This window comes from Mobula birostris, chromosome 7 (assembly GCF_030028105.1).
Source record: "Mobula birostris isolate sMobBir1 chromosome 7, sMobBir1.hap1, whole genome shotgun sequence".
NCBI classification, from domain to species: domain Eukaryota; kingdom Metazoa; phylum Chordata; class Chondrichthyes; order Myliobatiformes; family Myliobatidae; genus Mobula; species Mobula birostris.
The window spans coordinates 92,134,259-92,155,957 of record NC_092376.1 but is presented as its reverse complement, the minus strand read 5'-3'; the positions used below and the strand labels follow the sequence as shown (position 1 = coordinate 92,155,957).

The 21,699-nt window shown below is 41.3% G+C and overlaps 1 protein-coding gene across 1 annotated transcript in view; it reads right to left on the bottom strand.

Moving 5' to 3' along the window:
- myo16 (myosin XVI) overlaps nucleotides 1–21,699 on the bottom strand; it is a 541,014-nt gene that overhangs the window by 447,451 nt on the left and 71,864 nt on the right. Inside the window, exon 5 of the mRNA XM_072264587.1 lies at nucleotides 1,141–1,265. Coding sequence (XP_072120688.1) covers nucleotides 1,141–1,265 — 125 coding nt within the window. The remainder of the gene's footprint in view (nucleotides 1–1,140; nucleotides 1,266–21,699) is intronic.

Here is a 21,699-nt window from a genome sequence, read left to right as displayed (position 1 = left end):
AGTCTGTGGAGCTCCACATGTGATTGAGAACCTTAGCAAACTTCTATAGTCGTGTGGTAGAAAGTGTGTTGACTGGCTGCATTACAGCCTGGTATGGGAACATCAAAGCCCTTGAGTGAAAAATCCTACAAAAGGTAGTGGATTTACCCAGCACACCATGGTAAAACCCTCTCAACCATTGAGAGCATCTATATGAAACATTGTTGTAGAAAAGCAGCATCCATGATCAAAGATTCTCAGTATCTAGGCCATGCTTGTTTCTCACTGTTGCCATCAGGTAGAAGGCACAGGTACCTCAGGACTCGCATCACTAAGTTTAAAAACAGTTACTACCACTCAACCATCAGTCTCTTGAACAAAGGAGGATAGCACTCATTTAACAATTCACCAATGGATTCTGTTATCTTGTTATTTCATGCTTGTTATTATTGCTATTTATTTATATCTGCATTTGCACAGTTTATTTACAGTTAACAGTTCCTGATATTTACAGTTTATAGTTATTGCTCTATAGGTTTGCTAAGTATGCCCACAGAAAAAGAATTTCAGGGTTGTATGAGATGACATGTATGGACTCCGATAATAAATTTTACTTTAAACTTTTAACCATTGCAGAAGTGAATGACCCCACATCAGCAACATGGAAATTGTATCAGAGTCAAGGGGAATGCCTGGCCAGCATAGAATCCTTTTCAAGGGTATTACCTTTTCTATGTTTTGACCATTCGTGGAGGGGCTAAGAAACTCGGTGGGTGTGCTCACAGGTGCAGAGTTTTGTAAATTCATGTATTAATTGACTGAGCCAATAAAGGTATTTGTCAGTAAATTCGGATACTCTCTGTGCCTAGCAGACCATTATTGTCGAGAATTAATGCTTGTAACAATATCAAGAGTCTCAGGAGCAGGAAGGAGTGAGCTGGATGACATGACCCATATGGTAGAAGTCTGACAGAATCCACAAGTTCTGCAACACTGCATTTTAGCTAGAACTTTAGGGTTAACAACATCAGGAAACAGAAGGAACCAAAGATTATAGCATCAATGGTTAATATCCACATGTAAATAATGTCACATCAGATGAAAAATATTAAAACATAAGTTGGATAATGTGAAGTTATACAACTGAAGAAGGAAGCTTACCAGTGTGACTCCTTCGTCATTCTTTTCATTGACATTTCCACAACAGGCCACAAGATTCTGAACATCTGCCAACATTTTTGAAGGACGTGCTGTCTTTATCTGCTGTAGGGAGTTTATGTCAATACCTGGATAGAGTAATATCTGAATTAAAATGCATTACTGGCATATCTTGCACAATGGCCTAAAAGGAGAGAAAATGCTTTTTCTGATCTTACACTTACGCAGTTAGTTTGCAAAGTAATTAATACTATGAACTTGAAATAGCTTTCATTAATAGAGCAGCTTAATGCCGATTTTTAATACGAACATCTTACAAGAGATTACCAGAAGATGATGTAGAGCACATGAGATATATTAAACCAGAGGATAATCCAGAATGTAGGACAACACACACAAAGTGCTAGGAGGAACCCAGCAGGGCAGGCAGCATCACTGGAGAGAAATGAACAGTTGACAATAGCAGAAGCAGAGGCACTAATGCTGGAATGACAATTATTAGCGATGTGTAAGAGAGCAGATGTGTAGGAATACTTGGAGATCAGAATCAGAAACAGGTTTATTATCACTGGCATATGTCGTGAAATTTGTTAACTTAGCAGCAGCAGTTCAATGCACTACATGATAATATAGAAAGAAAAAAATAAGTATATATGTATATTGAATAGATTAAAATAGTGCAAAAACACAAATTATGCGTATTTAAAAAAAATGAAGCAGTAGTGTTCATGGGTTCAATATCCATTCAGGAATTGGATGGCAGAGGGGAAGAAGCTGTTCCAGAGTTGCTGAGTGTGTTCCTTGAGGCTTTTGTACCTCTTTCTTGATAGTAACACAAGAAGGGGGGCATGTCCTGGGTGATGGGCAGACTTCGATGTCAGAGGAAGTTACATTGGAGGAGAGGAGTGAACCAAAGGAGAGGTTTGATGGCTAGAATGAGAGTTTTAAAGCTGAGGTAATATAGGGACAGAAGCCACTGAGGTCACTGGGTATAGGTACTGATGTAAATTGGGAAGATTATTTCAACTGGGGCAAGGGAGGGATAATGAGTGATTAACATCTTGGTAATGGAGATGCAATGTAGTCAGCAGCTCAGTCATGATCAAACACAACAATCAAGGGGGTAAACGAAACAGAGTGATCCTGAAACCTAGAGACAAAAGGGCCTGCAGATTCTCAAATCTGGGGCAACAGAAATCTAGTGGAGGAACACAGTGGTTCGAAGAAAGGAACAAAGGAATTTTAGACATCCTGATGATGACTGGCAGATGCAGACAAGTGGGTAAGAGGAAGAAGGAGAGGAACAGTTGGGAGAGAGAAGCAGATGGGTGAAAAGTGGGAGTTGTTGTGTCTTTACAACTACATATCAATTAAATAAAAACACACATGAGGAGGGTGAGCTGAACTGGTATCTTTGCAGCAAGAGAGAGCATCAGATCAATGCGCATGGGTAAGTTATCAGTCCATAAGTAGTGCAAAGGGAGTCATTGCTCTAAAAGAAATAGACCCGTGCATTACTCTTCCTCCTCCTTTAGATTAAATGTAACATAAAACTGTATATGTAACAAAACATTCAATTTTCCTTTAACAAACCATATTTAAATAAACATGCTTTCACAATAACAGTCCGTAGCTAACTTCACTATACTCGTGATTCAGTCCTTTGGCAGGCATACTGTTTCTTTCAGGATAGCGCCTTTGGACCCATGGAGTGGCATCAGGTTTGGCAGGTGTCTTGTCAAACACAACTTTCTCTGTTGCAGGTGTCATGTTGCTGACAGTGACGTGATCATTACTGAGAGGTAAGTCCAGTGACTGTAATACGTCTCTCTTGTTGGATGCAATCGACTCAGGTGTGTTCTTTGACTGAGCATCCAATATCTGATCCACATCACGTCTCCATGTATGATCTCCAACTTCCAGCGGTCCAGTGTTTGCAGCTATCCTACCAGGGGTCTATTTGTCTTCTGGGTAATTACGTGCTAATATTTCCTGTCCAACCTCAAAGCTCCTTGCTGATTTAATTGGCAACTGGCTGAACAGTTTATTCTGCACCTCCTTCTGTAGATCTGGTTACAGGAGGTCTATGTGGGATCTCAGATTTCTGCTCATTAACAGCTTTGCAGGAGTTCGATTGTCGTCGTATGAGCAGAATTCCAATACACAAAATGGAAACGTCCACCTTATGCTGCAGAGAAATACTCTCCTTATCCAAAGCTTCCATGGACTTCTGAAGGTTTAGTCAAACTTTTCAACTAACCCATTCATTGCTGGGTGGTGAAGAGCTGACTTGAAATGTTTGATGCCATTTTTCTACATAAATGGTCTGAACTCCTCAGACATGTATTGTGGTCTGTTGTCACTCACAATTTTTTCTGGTAAGCCACTTCCAGAGAAGACAGTCCTTAGAGCAGAAGCAGTCTTTTCTGAGATGGTTGACTTCATTGGTATAACCTTCAGCCAGTTTAAATGAACATCCACAGCAATCAGAAATACGGAGTTCATCACTGGCCCAACGAAGTCAATATGCACTCTTTGCCATGGTGAAGATGGCCACTCCCATGGGTATAATGGTGCCTATGGGGGTGCATTTTGATTTTTGTGGTATCCTGAACAGCTTTTGGTCAAATCTTCAATCTGTCTGTTATTTCCAGCCCCTACATGTAGCTCCAGGAGAGATTCTTCATCTTGACTATGCCTAGGTGCCTTCATGCAGATTCTCCAGCATTCTGGTGCACAGTTTAGAGCGAACTACAACACAAGATACACGCATCAGCATTCTTTGACATAGAGACATTTACTCGGGTCATTCATTGTTTCTCTTCGTATTTCAAGATTTGTTACTGACAACTGGTCCACCAATGCAGTGTGGAACACTTCTGCTGGGTCAGTGTGAAGACTCTTCAGTTGCCAACAGTGGAGGACATGACAAGCCATTAGCATTGCTGTGTTGTTTGGTACCTTTGAATTCTATATCATAAGAGAAAATGTGCCCAATGTCGTAACCGGGTAGCAGACATCACTGGGATTCCCTTCCTGGGATGGAAAATGTCAAAGTATGTTTATGCTCAAAGGATGTATACTTTATACAACCTTGAGATTTGTCTTCTTACAGACAGCTACAAAACAAAGAAACCCAGTAGAATCCATTAAAACAAAAGAAGACCATCAAATACCCACCATACAGAGGAAAAAAGAAAGATAGAAACAGTGCAAACAATAAAAATAAGCAATTAGCGTTCACAGTGTGTTAGTTGCAGGCCACAGCCACTGTTTGGTGCAGAGATGGTCACCAGGGCTGGTGGGCTGTCACTAGTGTAAACTTATGCCAGTGGAGGTAGTGGTGGAACTTCTTTATTCCCCATACTAGTCTAACAGCCTCTGGGTCAATCTGTGCATTGTTGTGTTCTGAACTTGTCAGTGATCTTGGAGCAAATGCAATCAGGTACACAAAATAATCTGCGGATGCTGGGATCAAAGCAACACTCACAACACACTGGAGAAACTCAGCAGTTTGGGCAGCATCCATGGAAATGATGAGTCGACGTTTCAGGCCGGAACCCTTCGTCAGGACTGTAGAGGGAAGGGGCAGAGGCCCTATGAGGAAGGTGGGGGAGGGTGGGAAGGAGAAGGCTTCCACGGATGCTGCCCGACCTGCTGAGTTCCTCCAGCATGTTGTGAGTGTTGCTTTGACCCCAGCATCTGCAGTTTATTTTGTGTTCTGCAATGTATTCAGAAGTGCTTTCATCCTTTGACTGGCTCCTTTTGTGAAATCTAAATTTCTCAGCTATTACTAGCAGTTTTGAGCTCAAGCGATTTTGAAAAATTTCAACAATTTCATCAAACATCCTGCTTGCTGTCTTTTCAGGACTTACTCAGTCGCGTAATGTCTTAGTGCCCATTAAGTAAAAAGCATGGATACTTTCTTTCCCTGATCTACATTATTTCATAGTCATAGCCATAGTCATACTTTATTGATCCGGGGGGAAATTGGTTTTCGTTACAGTTGCACCATAAATAATAAATAGTAATAGAACCATAAATAGTTAAATAGTAATATGTAAATTATGCCAGTAAATTATGAAATAAGTCCAGGACCAGCCTATTGGCTCAGGGTGTCTGACCCTCCAAGGGAGGAGTTGTAAAGTTTGATGCCCACAGGCAGGAATGACTTCCTATGACGCTCTGTGTTGCATCTCGGTGGAATGAGTCGCTGGCTGAATATACTCCTGTGCCCACCCAGTACATTATGTAGTGGATGGGAGACATTGACCAAGATGGCATGCAACTTGGACAACATCTTCTTTTCAGACACCACCATGAGAGAGTCCAGTTCCATCCCCACAACATCGCTGGCCTTATGAATGAGCTTGTTAATTCTGTTGGTGTCTGCCACCCTCAGCCTGCTGCCCCAGCACACAACAGCAAACATGATAGCATTGGCCACCACAGACTCGTAGAACATCCTCAGCATCATCCGGCAGATGTTAAAGGACCTCAGTCTCCTCAGGAAATAGACACAGCTCTGTCCCTTCCTGTAGACAGCCTGTGTTCTTTGACCAGTCCAGTTTATTGTCAATTCGTATCCCCAGGTATTTGTAATCCTCCACCATGTCCACACTGACCCCCTGGATGGAAACAGGGGTCACCGGTACCTTAGCTCTCCTCAGGTCTACCACCAGCTCCTTAGTCTTTTTCACATTAAGCTGCAGATAATTCTGCTCACACCATGTGACAAAGTTTCCTACCGTAGCCCTGTACTCAGCCTCATCTCCCTTGCTGATGCACCCAACCATGGCAGAGTCATCAGAAAACTTCTGAAGATGACAAAACTCTGAGCAGTAGTTGAAGTCCGAGGTGTAAATGGTGAAGAGAAAGGGAGACAAGACAGTCCCCTGTGGAGCCCCAGTGCTGCTGATCACTCTGTTGGACACACAATTTTCTAATACATTGTACAATGCAATACAATACAATACATTTGCGTTACAACCCAGTTTAGCCCTCTTGATATACGATTTCCAGTCCTCATTAGCACTATCAAGTTCATTAAATCTCCCAACTAAGGCTATCATCACTTTATTTTCACTTTAACTTTGCTAGTTCCGTGTCTCTCACTGTGTACAGTGCATCGTTACTCACACATCCCTTTGTTAGCGTCCATGGCAGCCTTCTCCAGTATTTATTCAGTCTTTTCTCACACTGTTTCTTTACCTTCTCTAAATTCTGTCATCTCATAACTGTTGGTATAGTTGCTGATATTCCCTGATATTCAGGTTTGTATTCGTCACTAACTTGTTGGGTCTTTACAACTACATATCATTCAAATAAAAGCACGCATGCGGAGAATGAGGTTAACTGCTATACTTACTTTGCAGTGAGAGAGCAACTGATCAATGTGCATGGGTAAGTTATCGATCAGTACGTAGTGCTGGGAAGAGTCATTGCGCTCAAAGAAGTTGATGCATACATTACAGAAGTAGACAAGGAGAAAAAATGCAGGGAAAGAGAAGGTGAAAGTGAAGACTTCTCTGCTCTCCCCTCCTCTTCTAACTTCACCTAGAATAGATATTCTATTCAATTCATATTTATCCTAACCTAGTCATCAAACTATTGTGGAGCCATTGTAGTCTGCCATACTGATTCCTACCTTACAGAGGCGAAATAGCAGCTCTTGGATATGTCTTCATACAGTATTTAGCCCTCCAAAGAACATAAAGCTATTGTCTTCCACATTGTAGCAAATCTCATCACATTAGGAGATTTCTCTTCCACAGCCTTCAATCTGATAGTGCCCACTTTCCTCTTAACCAAGATCCATTGGCAGGACTGTCCTAGTAGGCTCATTGTTTCTGCCTGCTTTACCCACTGAATTTATTGCCTTATATCTCAACTCTGTTGTGTCTCCCTTTATCCAGACCCCTCTCACCTATATCCGGGACACCTCACCACCTAAATAGCCTTTCCAGGTGTGTCATAGACTCATGTTCATTTGGGACATCTGATGTGTCTTCCACTACATCAGTGAGACCAAGTGCAGACAAGACAGCCAATTTGCACAGCAATGGCCATCCTGAACTGTTGGCAGCATGACATGTCAACACCCCTTCTTATTCTCAAATTGGCCTGTCCATCCCCAGCCATCTCCACTGCCAGGGCCTAATGCGGTCCAGAAGAACAATACTTCATTTTCTGCCTGGGTACTCATCCACCTAGTGGTACGAAACCTGAGTTTTCTAATTTCAGATAACCCTCACATCCTGAAACCCCCTAACTCTCCTTCTGATTTTTGTTCTCTTTCCTATACCACCCTTCCAGACCCCTGTCACCCATTTATGTCTCCTTCACCTTCCAGTTCTATCCTCTGACCACCCACACATTTCACCCATTGGATCCAATTTTCCATCTGGTTCCATCTGCTCTTCACCTCTCCTCTAAAGTTTCCACTTATCACCTTCTCTCCATGGTAGATGCCAGCACTGATAACCTCCTTGTTTCCACTTATTACACTCCAGTCTCCGTATCCATCTTTACTCTCCCTCCCTCCATCTGGCTCTGCCTGCCTTTTTTTTCTTTGTCTGCTTCTACCTTTGTCTCACAACTTCTCCCATCCCTCTCCCTCACCTGGCTCCATCTGCTCACCACCCTTCACCTCTCCTTGGTCTATCACTTACTGTCTCACTCCTCCTTCTCTCCTGGTCATACCAGCTATCTTCCCCCTCCTCTCTCAGTCTTGTTGCAGGGTCTCAACCCAAGACTCTAGCATCCGTAGCTTCCCTACCCTAGTAACATTGCACTCACTGGATTGTCTGCCCCTTCTTTAATAAACTTGATCTGAAATGCAGCTGAAATCAACTATTTCAATTTTGTAATTACATGAGTAAGTCAGAGGATAATTATCCAGGGATAAGTGACTCATCTCCTGATACCTCCTTTCCATCTCCTACAAGGCACAAGTGAGCTCTGTAATGGAATACTCTCAGCCTGCCCAGATGAGAGCACTGCAGCAACTCAGAAGTTCAACACCATGCAGAATAGGCAGATGCAGAAGCACCCTAAATATTCATTAGCTCCACTACTGGCACACAGCGGCTGAAGTGTGTACCATCTGCAAATGCACTGCAGCTGCACGCCCCATCACGAGCCCAAGAACAATATGAACAGTGGGTACATCGCAAAATGACCACCTGAAGCTACACAGCATAACTAACTTATATCACAGTCCTTCATCCTTGCCAGATCTAAATCCGGAAATGCCTTAGTCAACTGAATTAGCTCATCTAGTCCATGCTGAAACCATTTAAACTGCTTACTCCCAATGACCTGCACTGGGACCACAGCCCTCTGTATCCCTACCATCTATGTACCTATCTAAAACTTCTCTTAAACAGTGAAATCAAGTTTGCATGGACCACATGTGCTAGCAGCTCATTCCATACTGTCAGGGCCCTCTGAGTAAAGATGTTTCCCCTCTTGTTCCTCTTAAACTGCTCAGATTTCACCCTTAACCCATAACCTCTGGTTGTAGTTCCACCCAACCCCAGTGGAAAAAGCCTGCTTGTATTTACCCCATTTATGCCCCTCATAATTTTGTATACCTCTATCAAATCTCCCCTCAATCTTCTATGTTCTAGAGAATAAAGTTTGAATCTATTCACTATTTTCTTATCATTCAAGTCTTCAGTCCTGGCAACATCCTTATAAATTTTCTCTGCACTCTTTCAACCTTGTTTATGTCTTTCTTCTAGTTAGGTGACCAAAACAGCACACAAAACTCCAAATTAGCCTCACCAATGTTTTATACAACTCAACATAACATCCCATCTCCTGTACTCAATACTTTGATTTATGAAAGCCAATTTGCCAAAACCTTTCTTTATGACTCTCTCCACCTGTGATGCCAGTTTCAATGAATTATAGACCTTTATTCTCAGATCGCTTTGTTTTACTATACTCCTCAGTACCCTACCATTCACTGTGTGAGACCTACCCTGGCTGGCTCCACTGAAGTGCAAAACTTGCACTTGCCTATATTAAGTTCTATATGCTTTTCTCAGCCCATTTTTCCAGCTGATGTAGATCCCTCTGCAAGCCACGATTGCCTTCATTACTGTCCACTGCACCTCCGATCCTGGCGTCATCTGCTAACTTGCTGATCCAGTTAACCACAAAGGACCTAGCACCAATTCCTGTAGCACATCTTTAGTAACAGGCCTCCTGTCAGAAAGGCAACCGTCTATAACTACTCTCTGGCTTTTCCAACAAATCCAGTATCTAATCCAATTTATTACCTCATCTTGAATTCTGAACGACATTGAGAGACATTGTCAAATCCCTTACTAAAGCCCATGTGGAAAACATCCACTGCCTTGCCTTCATCTGCTTTCCTCGTAACTTCTTCGAAAAACTTTATAAAATTGGTTAGACATGATCTATCACACACAAAGCCATGATGATTATCCTTAATGAGACCATGTTTATCTACACCTGGAATTGTGATATTACAGGAGGGGCAGATCTGGCTGCTCAGTATTCCAGGTTTCTGTTGTTTTAGACATCACAGAGTGGAAGGGATGAAATGAGGAGGGGTAGCATTACTAGTCAGGGAAAATGCCACAGCAGTGCATAGATATATGTAAACAACCAAATCTCAAGGCTGTATAATTTATGCATTTTTTGAAAATAAATGTATTTAAATCTTGAATATTTAGTATATATCATGCCTTACGAGCCTGACTGAATTTTTTGAGGATGTGACTAAACACATTGATGAAGGCAGAGCAGTAGATGTAGTGTATATGGATTTTAGCAAGCCATTTGATAAGGTACCCCATGCAAGGCTTATTGAGAAAGTAAGGAGGAGTGGGATCCAAGGGGATATTGTTTTGTGGATCCAGAACTGGCTTGCCCACAGAAGACAAAGAGTGATTGTAGATGGGTCATATTCTGCCTAGAGGTCGGTGACCAGTGGTGTACCTCAGGGATCTGTTCTGGGACCCTTACTCTTCGTGATTTTTATAAATGACCTGAATGAGGAAGTGGAGGATTGGGTTAGTAAGTTTGCTGATGACTCAAAGGTTGGAAGTGTTGTGGATAGCATGGAGGGCTGTCAGAGGTTACAGTGGGACATTGATAGGATGCAAAACTGAGCTGAGAAGTGGTAGATGGAGATCAACCCAGATAAGTGTGAGGTGGTTCATTTTGGTAGGTCAAATATGATGGCAGAATATAACATTAATGGTAAGACTCTTGGCAGTGTGGAGAATCAGAAGGATCTTGGGATCTTTGGGTCCGAGTCCATAGGATGCTCAAAGCAGATGCGCTGGTTGGCTCTGTGGTTAAGAAGGCATACGGTGTATTAGCCTTCATTAATCGTGGAATTGAATTTAGGAGCCAAGAGGTAATGGTGCAGCTATACAGGACCCTGCTCAGACCCCACTGTACTCAGTTCTGATCGCCTCACTGCAGGAAGGACGTGGAAAACATAGAAAGGGTGCATGGAGATTTACTGGGATGTTGACTGGATTAGGGAGCATGCCTTCTGAAAACAGGTTGAGTGAACTCAGCCTTTTCTCCTTGGAGCAGAGGAGGATCAGAGGTGGCCAGATAGAGGTGTATAAGATGATGAGAGGCATTGATTGTGTGGATAGTCAGAGGCTTTTTCTCAGGGCTGAAATGGTTGCTGCAAGAGGACAGAGGTTTAAGGTGCTGGGAAGTAGGTACAGAGGAGATGTCAAGGGTAAGTTTTTTTACGCAGAGAGTGGTGAGTGCATGGAATGGGCTGCCAGCGATGGTGGTGGAGGTGGATACAATAGGGTCTTTTAAGAGACTTCTGGATAGGTACATGGAGCTTAGGAAAATAGAGGACTATGTGTAACCCTAGTAATTTCTAAGGTAGGGACATCTTTGGCACAATTTTGAGGGCCAAAGTGCCTGTATTGTGCTGTAGGTTTTCTATGTTTTGTTACATACCTCATGGATATCTTGTGACTGTCTTAATGAGGATGATGTAATGGTCTTGCGGAGGTCACATGGTGTAATTTTCCTGCCGATGTCAGGTCACGTGATGACCTGTTCTCACTAGGTATATAAGGGTAGACCCCTCGTGACACAGTTAGTTTTCAGTTTAAATCATTAGTGAGATACTCCGCTACGCTGCATGTTAGTCTCATGACGGAGTTTTACTTTCTATCTTAAGGTACAGAAGTGTTGGGCCGGTAGTTTCACCAATTGCTGCCAGGTTTGTTGATGTACCTTTTCAGTAGTGTTGGAGAGTGAAGACAGGAACTGAAGGAGTCGCTTGGCGGTTTCGGCGACCATTATTGAAATCGTTCAAGAAAGAGTGATCTGCATGAGATAACCTCTGCTGAAGCAGAAAAGGTTGTGCAGTATCTAGTCTATTCTACAGATGAAAAGGCCAGTGCCTTTAAACCATTTTATTTCCATCGTCGTGAATCCTGCGGACAAGGCAGGTTCCGGCTGGGATTGGCAATAACTTCGTGTCTTCGAGGAATTCTTTACTTCAGGAAAGTCTCCCCTAATTGACTGTATAAATCTCTTGGACTTTCAAATTTACCATTCTAAGAACCGTGTTCCAATTTACCACTTTAATACTGTGTTCGCATCTACTGCTTTAAGAACTAGTACTGAGTTTGGCGGTTTGTTAAATGGCTGCATAGCAGTTTACTTCAGGTTAAATTTTTATTTGTTTATCTTTTTACTAATATTGAGCAGAGTTTAATAAATGTTTGTTTGTTTCTATAAAATCTGACTCAATTCTATATTCATTGTTGCCGGTCACGTGACATAATTTGAGGGCTCAGATAGATTTGTTCCGATTTTGAGCTTAAGTTCTTGTTTATTTATCAACCTGATTTGGAAAAGGGAAATACCCGATTCTTTTGTTTGATTGGTGTGTGGGTGGTATTCGGCAGCAATGAATATTGACGGCTTTATGGCTTCGCCTGACCCAGAGGAATTAGCGAACGTGAGAAAAACTGTTGTATCGGAGGTTCGATATTAAAGGAATTATGAAGGTTACAACAAAGCCCGTAATTCAGAGAAAAATCGCGGAGCATTACATAAGTTTGGGAAAGTTTGATGATGAGGTGTTAGGGAGGTTTCCAACGAGTACACTTGAAATGCATTTACATCTTGAAGAGATAAAGTTTGAATGGTTTAAAGCAGAAATGGCCAAAAGAGAGGCAAATAAAAAGAGGGAATTTGAAGAAAGAGAAGCAGATAAAAGGAGGGAGTTTGAGCTACAGATGGAGAAATTAAAATCCGAGAATCAGGCTTCTAGTTCTAAGAAACAGTTTGGTGCTAGTCAAGAGGTTATTTTGGTTCCTCCATTTAATGAAGCAGAAGTGGACAAATATATCCAGCATTTCAAAATTGTTGCTTTGAGTTTAGAGTGGCTGAAAGAGAGATGGCCAGTGATGTTACAAAGTGTAATCAAAGGCAAGGCAAAACAAGTTTATACAGTTTTAAATGCTGAGCAAGTACTGGATTATGATATTGTGAAACAGCATATATTGAAAGCATATGAACTGGTTCTGGAAGCTTATAGAGAAAGATTCAGAAATTTGAAGAAATCTGTGGAAAAAACTTATGTGAAATTTTCCTACGACAAATTTATGTGTTTTGAGAGATGGGTTTCCTCTAAAAATGTGAAAGGGGAGGTATAATAAATTAAAAGAGTTGATTTTACTAGAGGAACTTAAAAGGAGCATTCCTGTTGAAGTGAGGACATAGTTAAATGAAAGGGACACTGCTACATTGCAGGAGACTGCTAAATTAGCTGATGAGTATGCTTTAATTTATAAGAATAAATTTTCTCCAGGTAGGACTTTTAAAAGGAAAAGTAGCATAGACAATTAAGGTAAACCAGAAATTAAACCTGAAGTTAGTGAGAAAGGTAAGGATGAAAGGAGGCATGTGAAGGAAAGACATTTTGGTATTATTTGTAATTACTGTAAGAAACCTGGACATGTAATAGCTAACTGTTTTCGATTGGAAAAGAAAGAGAAGGAAGCAGTCCCAAATGCTTGTGTGCAGCATATTGAAACACCTGTAAATTCACAGAATTTGATAAATACCAATGAAGTTTTTTCAGAGTCTGACCAAGTTAAGAGGGAATATGAACATTTTATAACTGAAGGATTTGTATCCTTGCAAGTTGGATCCAATCCTGTACCAATAAAAATACTTAGAGATACTGGAGCTTCTCAATCACTAATGTTAGACAGTATTCTAAAGTTTAGTGATGAGTCTGACATTGGAGAAACTATATTAGAGGAGTTGGGAGTGCCCTTATGCTAGTACATTTGCACAGAGTAAATTTAAGATCAGGATTAGTTACAGGGCTTGTTAAAGTAGGACTACAACCCAGTTTACCTGTGAATGATGTTTCTTTTTTGTTAGGGAATGACTTAGCAGGTGGAATAGTTTTTCCTGAAGTGTATTTGACAATAAAGCCTATTTCTGAGAAACCACAGAAGGATCCTAACACAGATTCTTCCTGTGTTGTAACCCGAGCTATGGCTAAAAAGACTGATGTACAGGATGAGGTTGTTACCCATGAATGTTCATCTCGGGATGTGAATTTTGAGGATGTATCAGAAACTTTCTTACCTTCATTATTTGATCAGGATTTTGGTATTAAGTCTGACCATGAAGATTTGTCTTTATCTCGGAAGGAAATGATAGCAGCGCAGGGTAGAGATCATGAGATAGTTAAATTAAAGGAACAAGCTCTTCCAGACAGTGAAATTGAGAAGGTGCCAGTAGGATATTATTTTGAAAAGGGGGTATTAATGAGGAAGTGGAGATCACCTACAATTCCTGCTAGTGAGGAATGGGAAGTTAATCATCAGGTAGTAGTTCCTAAAGTTTATCAAAATGAGATTTTAACTATGGCTCATAGTATTCCTTTGGGTGACTAGGTGTAAAGAAAACCATGAACAAGGTTGTTAAACATTTTTACTGGCCTAGTGTAAGAAAAGAGGTGGCAACATTTTTCAGTACGTGTCATAAGTGTCAAATTGTGGGTAAACCTAATCAAGTTACTCCAGTGGCCCCACTGCAACCAATTCCAGCACTTGGTGAACCGTTCTCCAAAATTATTATAGATTGTGTAGGCCCATTGCCAAAAACTAAAACTGGTCATCAATATTTGCTGAACATTATGTATCGAGTGTCTAGGTTTCCAGAGGCAATACCTCTTATTAACAGCCAAAACTGTGACAAAGGCTCTTATAAAATTCTTTACTAATTTTGAGTTGCCTAAGGAAAAGCAATCTGACCAAGGTAGTAATTTTATGTCTGGATTGTTTCAGCAGGTAGTTTATAAACTGGGAGCAAAACAGATTACCTCATCTGCATATCGTCCAGAATTGCAAGGAGCCTTGGAGAGATTCCATTCTACCCTCAAAACTATGATAAGGACGTACTGTGTGGAAAATGAAAAGGACTGGGGTGAAGGCATACAGTTACTACTTTTTGCAGTACAGGAGGCAGTACAGGAATCATTAGGTTTTAGTCCTTTTGAACTTGTGTTTGGGCATAGAGTTCGAGGACCTTTGGCTTTGTTGAAAGAACAGTGGATTAATAAGGAGGTACTTTCCAGAGGATGATTAATAGTGTGATTCATGGGTTAAAAGATACAGATGCCTATATTGATGATTTAGTTACAGGAAATAATATGTGGAAAGCACATATTACTGCAGTGGAGAAACTATTTGAGAGACTTTCAAAAGCTAATTTAACTACTAACTTAGCTAAAAGTGAATTTGGTCATGCCACGGTAACCTATCTTGGTTATGTTGTGGGTCCGGGAAAATTAGCTCCTGTTCAGGCAATTTTAGAAGTACCCACTCCAACTGGTAAGAAAATTCTCAGAAGGTTCTTGCGTATGGTAGGATATTACCGAAAATTTTGTAAGGATTTTGCAAACATTGCTCTTCCATTAACTATAATACGTAGTCAACCTGTGGTCATAAACCCTGACTTTGAAAAACCATTTTCATTAGCTGTAGATGCTAGTGATGAAGCTGCAGGAGCAGTGTTACTTCAAAGGGAAGAGAGTGATGAAGTTGATCGTTTAGTAGCTTATTTTTCTAAGAAATTTAATAACCATCAAAGAAATTATTCAAGTATAGAAAAGGAATTATTATCTTTTGTTTTGGCTTTACAACATTTTGAAGTGTATGTTGGTACTACTCAGAAGCAACTCATAATTTACACTGATCATAATCCGTTAGTGCTTTTGAGTAAGATGAAAAACAAAAATAGAAGACTACTAAATTGGAGTTTGATGTTACAGGAGTATAATATTTTGATAACCCATATTAAAGGTAAAGATAATATGATTGCTGATGGTCTATCTAGATGTTAAATGTACAATGTAAATTTTTTATGGAGTGATATTTTGACTTTTGTAACACTCCTACTGTATATTAGTTTGTAAAATACTGTATGATGATACTGTGCATACTGTGTATTTGTAAATTTTATACATTTGTATTTTTTGTTAATTGTTAAAATTTTGCTCCTAAACAGACTAATTTTTTTGGAGGGAGGTGTTACATACCTCATGGATATCTTGAGACTGTCTTATGAGGATGATGTAATGGTCTTGCAGAGGTCACATGGTGTAATTTTCCCACCGATGTCAGATCACGTGATGACCTGTTCTCACCAGGTATATAAGGGTAGACCCCTGGTGACACAGTTAGCTTTCAGTTTAAATCGTCAGTGAGATACTTCGCTACGCTGCATATTAGTCTCATGACACAGTATAGTTCTAAAACGGAGTTTTACTTTCTATTGTAAGGTACAGAAGTGTTGGGCTGGTAGTTTCACCAATTGCTGCCAGGTTTGTTGATGTACCTTTTCAGTAGTATTGGAGAGGAAAACAGGAACCTGAAGTTCAGCGGTTTTGGCGACCATTGTTGAATTTGTTCAAGAAAGAGTGATCAGCATGAGATAACCTCTGCTAAAGCAGAAAAGGTTGTGCAGTATCTAGTCTATTCTACAGAGGAAAAAGTCAGTGCCTTTAAACCGTTTTATTTCCGTCGTCGTGAATCCTGCGGACAAAGCAGGTTCCAGCTGGGATTGGCAGTAACGTCGTGTCTTCGAGGAGTTCTTTACTTCAAGAAAGTCTCCCCTAATTGACTGTATAAATCTCTTGGACTTTCAAATTCTAAGAATTGTGTTCCAATTTACCACTTTAATACTGTGTTTGCATTTACCGCTTTAAGAACTAGTACTGAGTTTGGCGGTTTGTTAAATGGCCGCATAGCAATTTACTTCCGGTTAAGTTTTCGTTTGTTTATCTTCTTACTAATATTGAGCAGAGTTTCATAAATGTTTGTTTGGTTTTATAAAACTTGACTCAATTCTATATACATTGTGGATGGTCACGTGACAGTTTCTATGTTTTTATATCTAGTCCCGTTTTCTGGCTTCACCAGAAAACTGACTCTCCATTACATAAGGCATAACCAGCAAAAAGTTAGCCAACTTCTGCTTCCCTGGTAGCCCTAAATTCCTGATTAGAACTCTGTTTCCAGGCATCAGTTGGGAAAACCCAATCTTTTGATCATATCTCCTATTTCCTTGATTCTGCTTGGTAGCAGATACATCTGGTAGTTCATAAGACTTTTGCAGTTTCTTCCCCATGTCGGACACATGCTTAGATAGATCTTCTGTGGCAAGTTCCCCACCAGTCCCAAAACACAGGTCTACAGGCAATCTCGCTTCACGCCAGAACATCAAATAGTATGGAAAGTATCCAGTAGCTTCATTCTGTGTACAGTTGTAGCAGTGGACCAAATGGCCAATATGCTGACTTCACTTGTTCTTCTTGTTGATCTCCAAGGTTCCGAACATGTCTAGCAATGTCCGGTCGAGCCTCTCAGGCAAGGGATTACCCTACGGGTGATAAGGTGTAGTCCTCGACTTCTCGACTCCAAGCATGCCCAGTAACTCATGTATGAGCCTATTCTTGAAATCCCTTCCCTGATCATTGTGTACTCATCTTGGAAGGTCATAATGAATGGAATACTTTTCCCATAACACTTCGGACACCTTTTGATCCTTTTTAGGTGTAGTGATAATGAAGACATTTACAGTGCTGCTGGAATCAGGCTCTATCAAGAGGAAATCCATGCATAGCAAATCAAGTGACCTCGCATTCTGTAAATGGGAGAAGGGACCAACCCTCCTAGGCAGCGTTTTCCTCTAAATGCATCAAATTTACAGTACTCAAGAGGAAGGAGATGTTGGCCAGAAAAAACTATATTTGAAAATCAGTGAATTCAAATGAATCAAGGACAGCAGAAGCAGGCAGACCTTTGCTTTTGCTGTGAGGGAGGAGATGGAGGCTGCCATTTTATGAAGAGACTGTGTCTCCATTTTGTGAGTTGGTTGCTTAGCTTGATCAGTGTTTTAAAGTTGACACAATGATGCCTCAAGTAATCTGCTGAACTAGGGATCATTTCCAAATAAGAAGTTATTTATGAAGTGTTCTTTGGTTAAATATAACATGCATGTTTTTGTCTGCTGGAGTCTTAGTCTGTTTTGCGTGATTCAAGCTGGATGTTGATTGAGAATAAATTAGTAATTGTCACTTGCTGGGAAGAGGGCAATAAATAGATGCTGGCCTGCAGCAAAGCCAATAAAAAGGTGTTAAAATTCAGACACATGATCTACAGCCAATGATATTGGAATGTGATACTTGAATTGATAAAGAGCTAATATAAAAGCCAACACTTCAAGTGTTCTGCCAGGGGTGACTCTGCAGGTGACCCACAACTGAGAATGTGAGGTACTCCATAGACATGTGGAGATTTGAAATGGGATGATGCGGAACATGTGGTTAGCAACAGAAAATCTCTTTTTAACTGATGTTATATTTTATATTCTTTGACATTTTGTGGAAGGTCAGGAACACTTAATAGGTGTGCACACAGATATTTAGTTACGTAAGTTCATGTGTTCTTCCTCTGAGACAATCAAAGTACTTATTGGTAATTACAGATTTTCTCTGTGTCTCCCTGATAATAAGGGTGATTTTTGCAACACTGTAGTTTGATATTCAACACTATGATCCTCTCAAATATAATCAATAAGTCCCAAGACCTCGGCCTCAGTAACTCCTTGTGCAATTGGATCCTCAATTTCCTCACTTGCTGCCCCATCATTTTGGATGGTATTAACATCTCCTCCACAATTTCCATCAGCACAGGAGCAGCACAAGCCCTGCCCTACTGTTCACACTTATGACTGTGAGACTAAATTTGGAATTCCATCCCTTTTGGAATGGAAGGCGGTGACCAGTGGGGTACCGCAGGGTTCAGTGCTGGGACCGCAGCTGGTTACAATATATATTAATGATTTAGATGAGGGAATTAAAAGTAACATTAGCAAATTTACCAATGACACAAAGCTGGGTGGCAGTGTGAAATGTGAGGAGGATGTTATGAGAATGCAGAGTAACTTGGACAGGCTGGGTGAGTGGGCAGATGCATGGCAGATGCAGTTTAATGTGGATAAATGTGAGATTATCCACTTTGGTGGTAAGAACGGGAAGGCAAATTATTATCTAAATGGAGTCAATTTAGGAAAAGGGGAAGCACAACGAGATCTAGGTGTTCTTGTACATCAGTCACTGAAAGCAAGCATGCAAGTACAGCAGGCAGTGAAGAAAGCTAATGGCATGCTGGCCCTCATAACAAGGGGAATTGAGTATAAGAGCAAAGGGGTCCTTCTGCAGCTGTACAGCGCCCTGGTGAGACCACACCTGGAGTACTGTGTGCAGTTTTGGTCTCCAAATTTGAGGAAAGACGTTCTTGCTATTGAGGGAGTGCAGCGTAGGTTCACCAGGTTAATTCCCGGGATGGCAGGACTGTCATATGTTGAAAGATTGGAGCGACTGGGCTTGTATACTCTGGAATTTAGAAGACTGAGAGGGGATCTTATTGAAACATATAAGATTATTAAGGGATTGTACATGCTGGAGGCAGGGAGCATGTTCCCGCTAATGGGTGAGTCCAGAACCAAAGGCCACAGTTTAAGAATAAGGGGTAGGCCATTTAGAACAGAGTTGAGGAAAAACTTTTTCACACAGAGAGTGGTGGATACATGGAATGCTCTGCCCCAGAAGGCTGTGGAGGCCAAGTCTCTGGATGCTTTCAAGAAAGAGATGGATAGAGCTCTTAAAGATAGCGGAATCAAAGGTTATGGGGATAAGGCAGGAACTGGATACTGATTGTGGATGATCGGCCATGATCACAGTGAATGGCAGTGCTGGCTCGAAGGGCCAAATGGCCTACTCCTGCACCTATTGTCTATTGTCTAAATACAGCCCCAATGCCATATTTAAATCTGCTGATGATACCATTGTCATTGTCTGCATCAAAGGTGTTGACAAATCAGAATATAAGAGGATGATTGAAAATCTGTGAAACAACAACAACCTCTCACTTAATGTCAGCAAAACCAAAGAGCTAATTATTAACAACAGGAGGAGGAAACCAGAGGCTCATATGCCAGTCCTCACCAGGGGATCAGAGGTGGAGAATGTCAGTAACATTAAATTCCTTAGTGTGATCATTTCAGAGGATCTGTCCTGGGACGAGTATGCAAGTGTCATTACAAAGAAGGCATGGCAGCACCTCTACTTTCTTTTGCGACAACAGACCAAGTTATCAGAAGATTGATGCCGATAAGATAGATAAGTGAGAGACAATGGGGAAACATTCAAAATGTTAATAAGTGAGAGACGAGAGAGATTAACGAAAAGAGACACAGTTCTGAGTACTGTCAGACCGGTTGCTTTGAACCTGAACTGTCTGAAGTTTGATGGACAGGCGATACCCCAGCAGAGGGATAAAAGGAACAGGTTCGCTAAGGCAAAGGACACACCACGACATCACGAGATAACGAGACCCTGGAAGTGCGTTGTGCCCCCCCCCCCCACAAGTTGGTGGGAGTTTTTGGAGGTCTGGTCGTGAGACTGACCATAGACGCACAGGGTGAAAAGGTACGATCGGCGGGAACCTGGTGTGTGTGTGTGTGTCCGCCCTTGCCTGGGTGCCGGGTTCACCACAGAAGCACAATCGTATCCAGAACGGAGGGGTCACAGTCGGTGACCTCAGAAGACATTACAAAGAGCTCGCCCGAAAGCTAACTGTGAGGAATATCAAAGGTCTGTTTGAATCCGATTTGAATATCATCATTCGCTCTCTCTCTCTCTCTCTCTCTCTCTCTCTCTCTCCCCAATGGCACAACAGTGATTACTGCGAACTGAACTAAACTGAACTGAACTTGGTGTCACTTGAGACTGATCATTTTACCCCTAGACTGCGAAGAGCTTGATTGATCCTATTGTCCTAGTTCTGTGTACATGTGTGTTTTATCATTGCTAACCTGTTGCATTTATATCCTTATGTTTAGAGTACTGTGTTACTTATTTCTTTGATAAAACTTTCTTACTTCCAGTAATCCAGACTCCAACTAAGTGGTCCATTTCTGCTCGTTTGGCAGCCCAGTAATGGGGTATGTAACACTTTGAAGTTTGTGAAGATTCAGCAGGGCACTGAAAGTTGTCAAGCTTCTTTTGATGCACAATGGAGAGCACCCTGACGAGTTGCATCACAACTTCATAGGGAAGCACCAATGCCTTGAATGGAAAAACACCAGAAGACCGATCCATCGCAGGTAAAGCCGTCCCCACCACTGAACACACCTACAAGGAATGCTGTTGCAGGAAAGCAACATCCATGACATCAAGCAAGGTAGACAAAGGGGAATCAGTGGATGTTGTGTTCTTGGATTTTCACAAGGACTCTGACAAGGTCTCATACATGAGGCTGCTTAACAAGCTACGAGCCCATGGGAGTACAAGGAAGATTCTAGCATGGATCAAGCAGTGACTGATTGGCAGAAGCCAAAGAGTGGGAATAAAGGGAGCCTTTTCTGGTTGGCTGCCAGTGACCAGTGGTGTTCCACAGGGGTCTGTGCTGGGACCTCTTCTTTAAATGTTATATGTCAATGACTTGGATGAAGAAATTCATGGCACTATGGCCTAGTTTGCAGTGATACAAAGATTATGTGGAGGAGCAGGTAATGCTGAGGAAGTAGAGAAGCTACAGAAGGACTTAGATTAGGAGAATGGATCATGAAGTAGTAGATGGAATACGATGTCTGGAAGTGTATGGCCATGCACATTGGTAGAGGAAATAAAAGTGCAGTCTATATTCTACATGAAGAGAGAATTCAAAAATCTGAAGTGCAAATGGACTTGGGAATCCTTGTGTAGGGTTCTCTAAAGGTTAATCTGTAGGTTGAGTAGGTAGTGAGGAAGGCAAATGTCATGTTAGCATTAATTTTCAGTGGATTAGAATATAAAAGCAAGGGCATAATATTATGTCTTTATAAGGCGCTGGTGAGACCTCATTTGGAGTATGGTGAGCAGTTTTGGGCCCTTTATCTAAGAAAGACTATGTTGACATTGGAGAGGACTCAAAGGAAATTCACAAAAATGATTCCTGGATTGAAAGG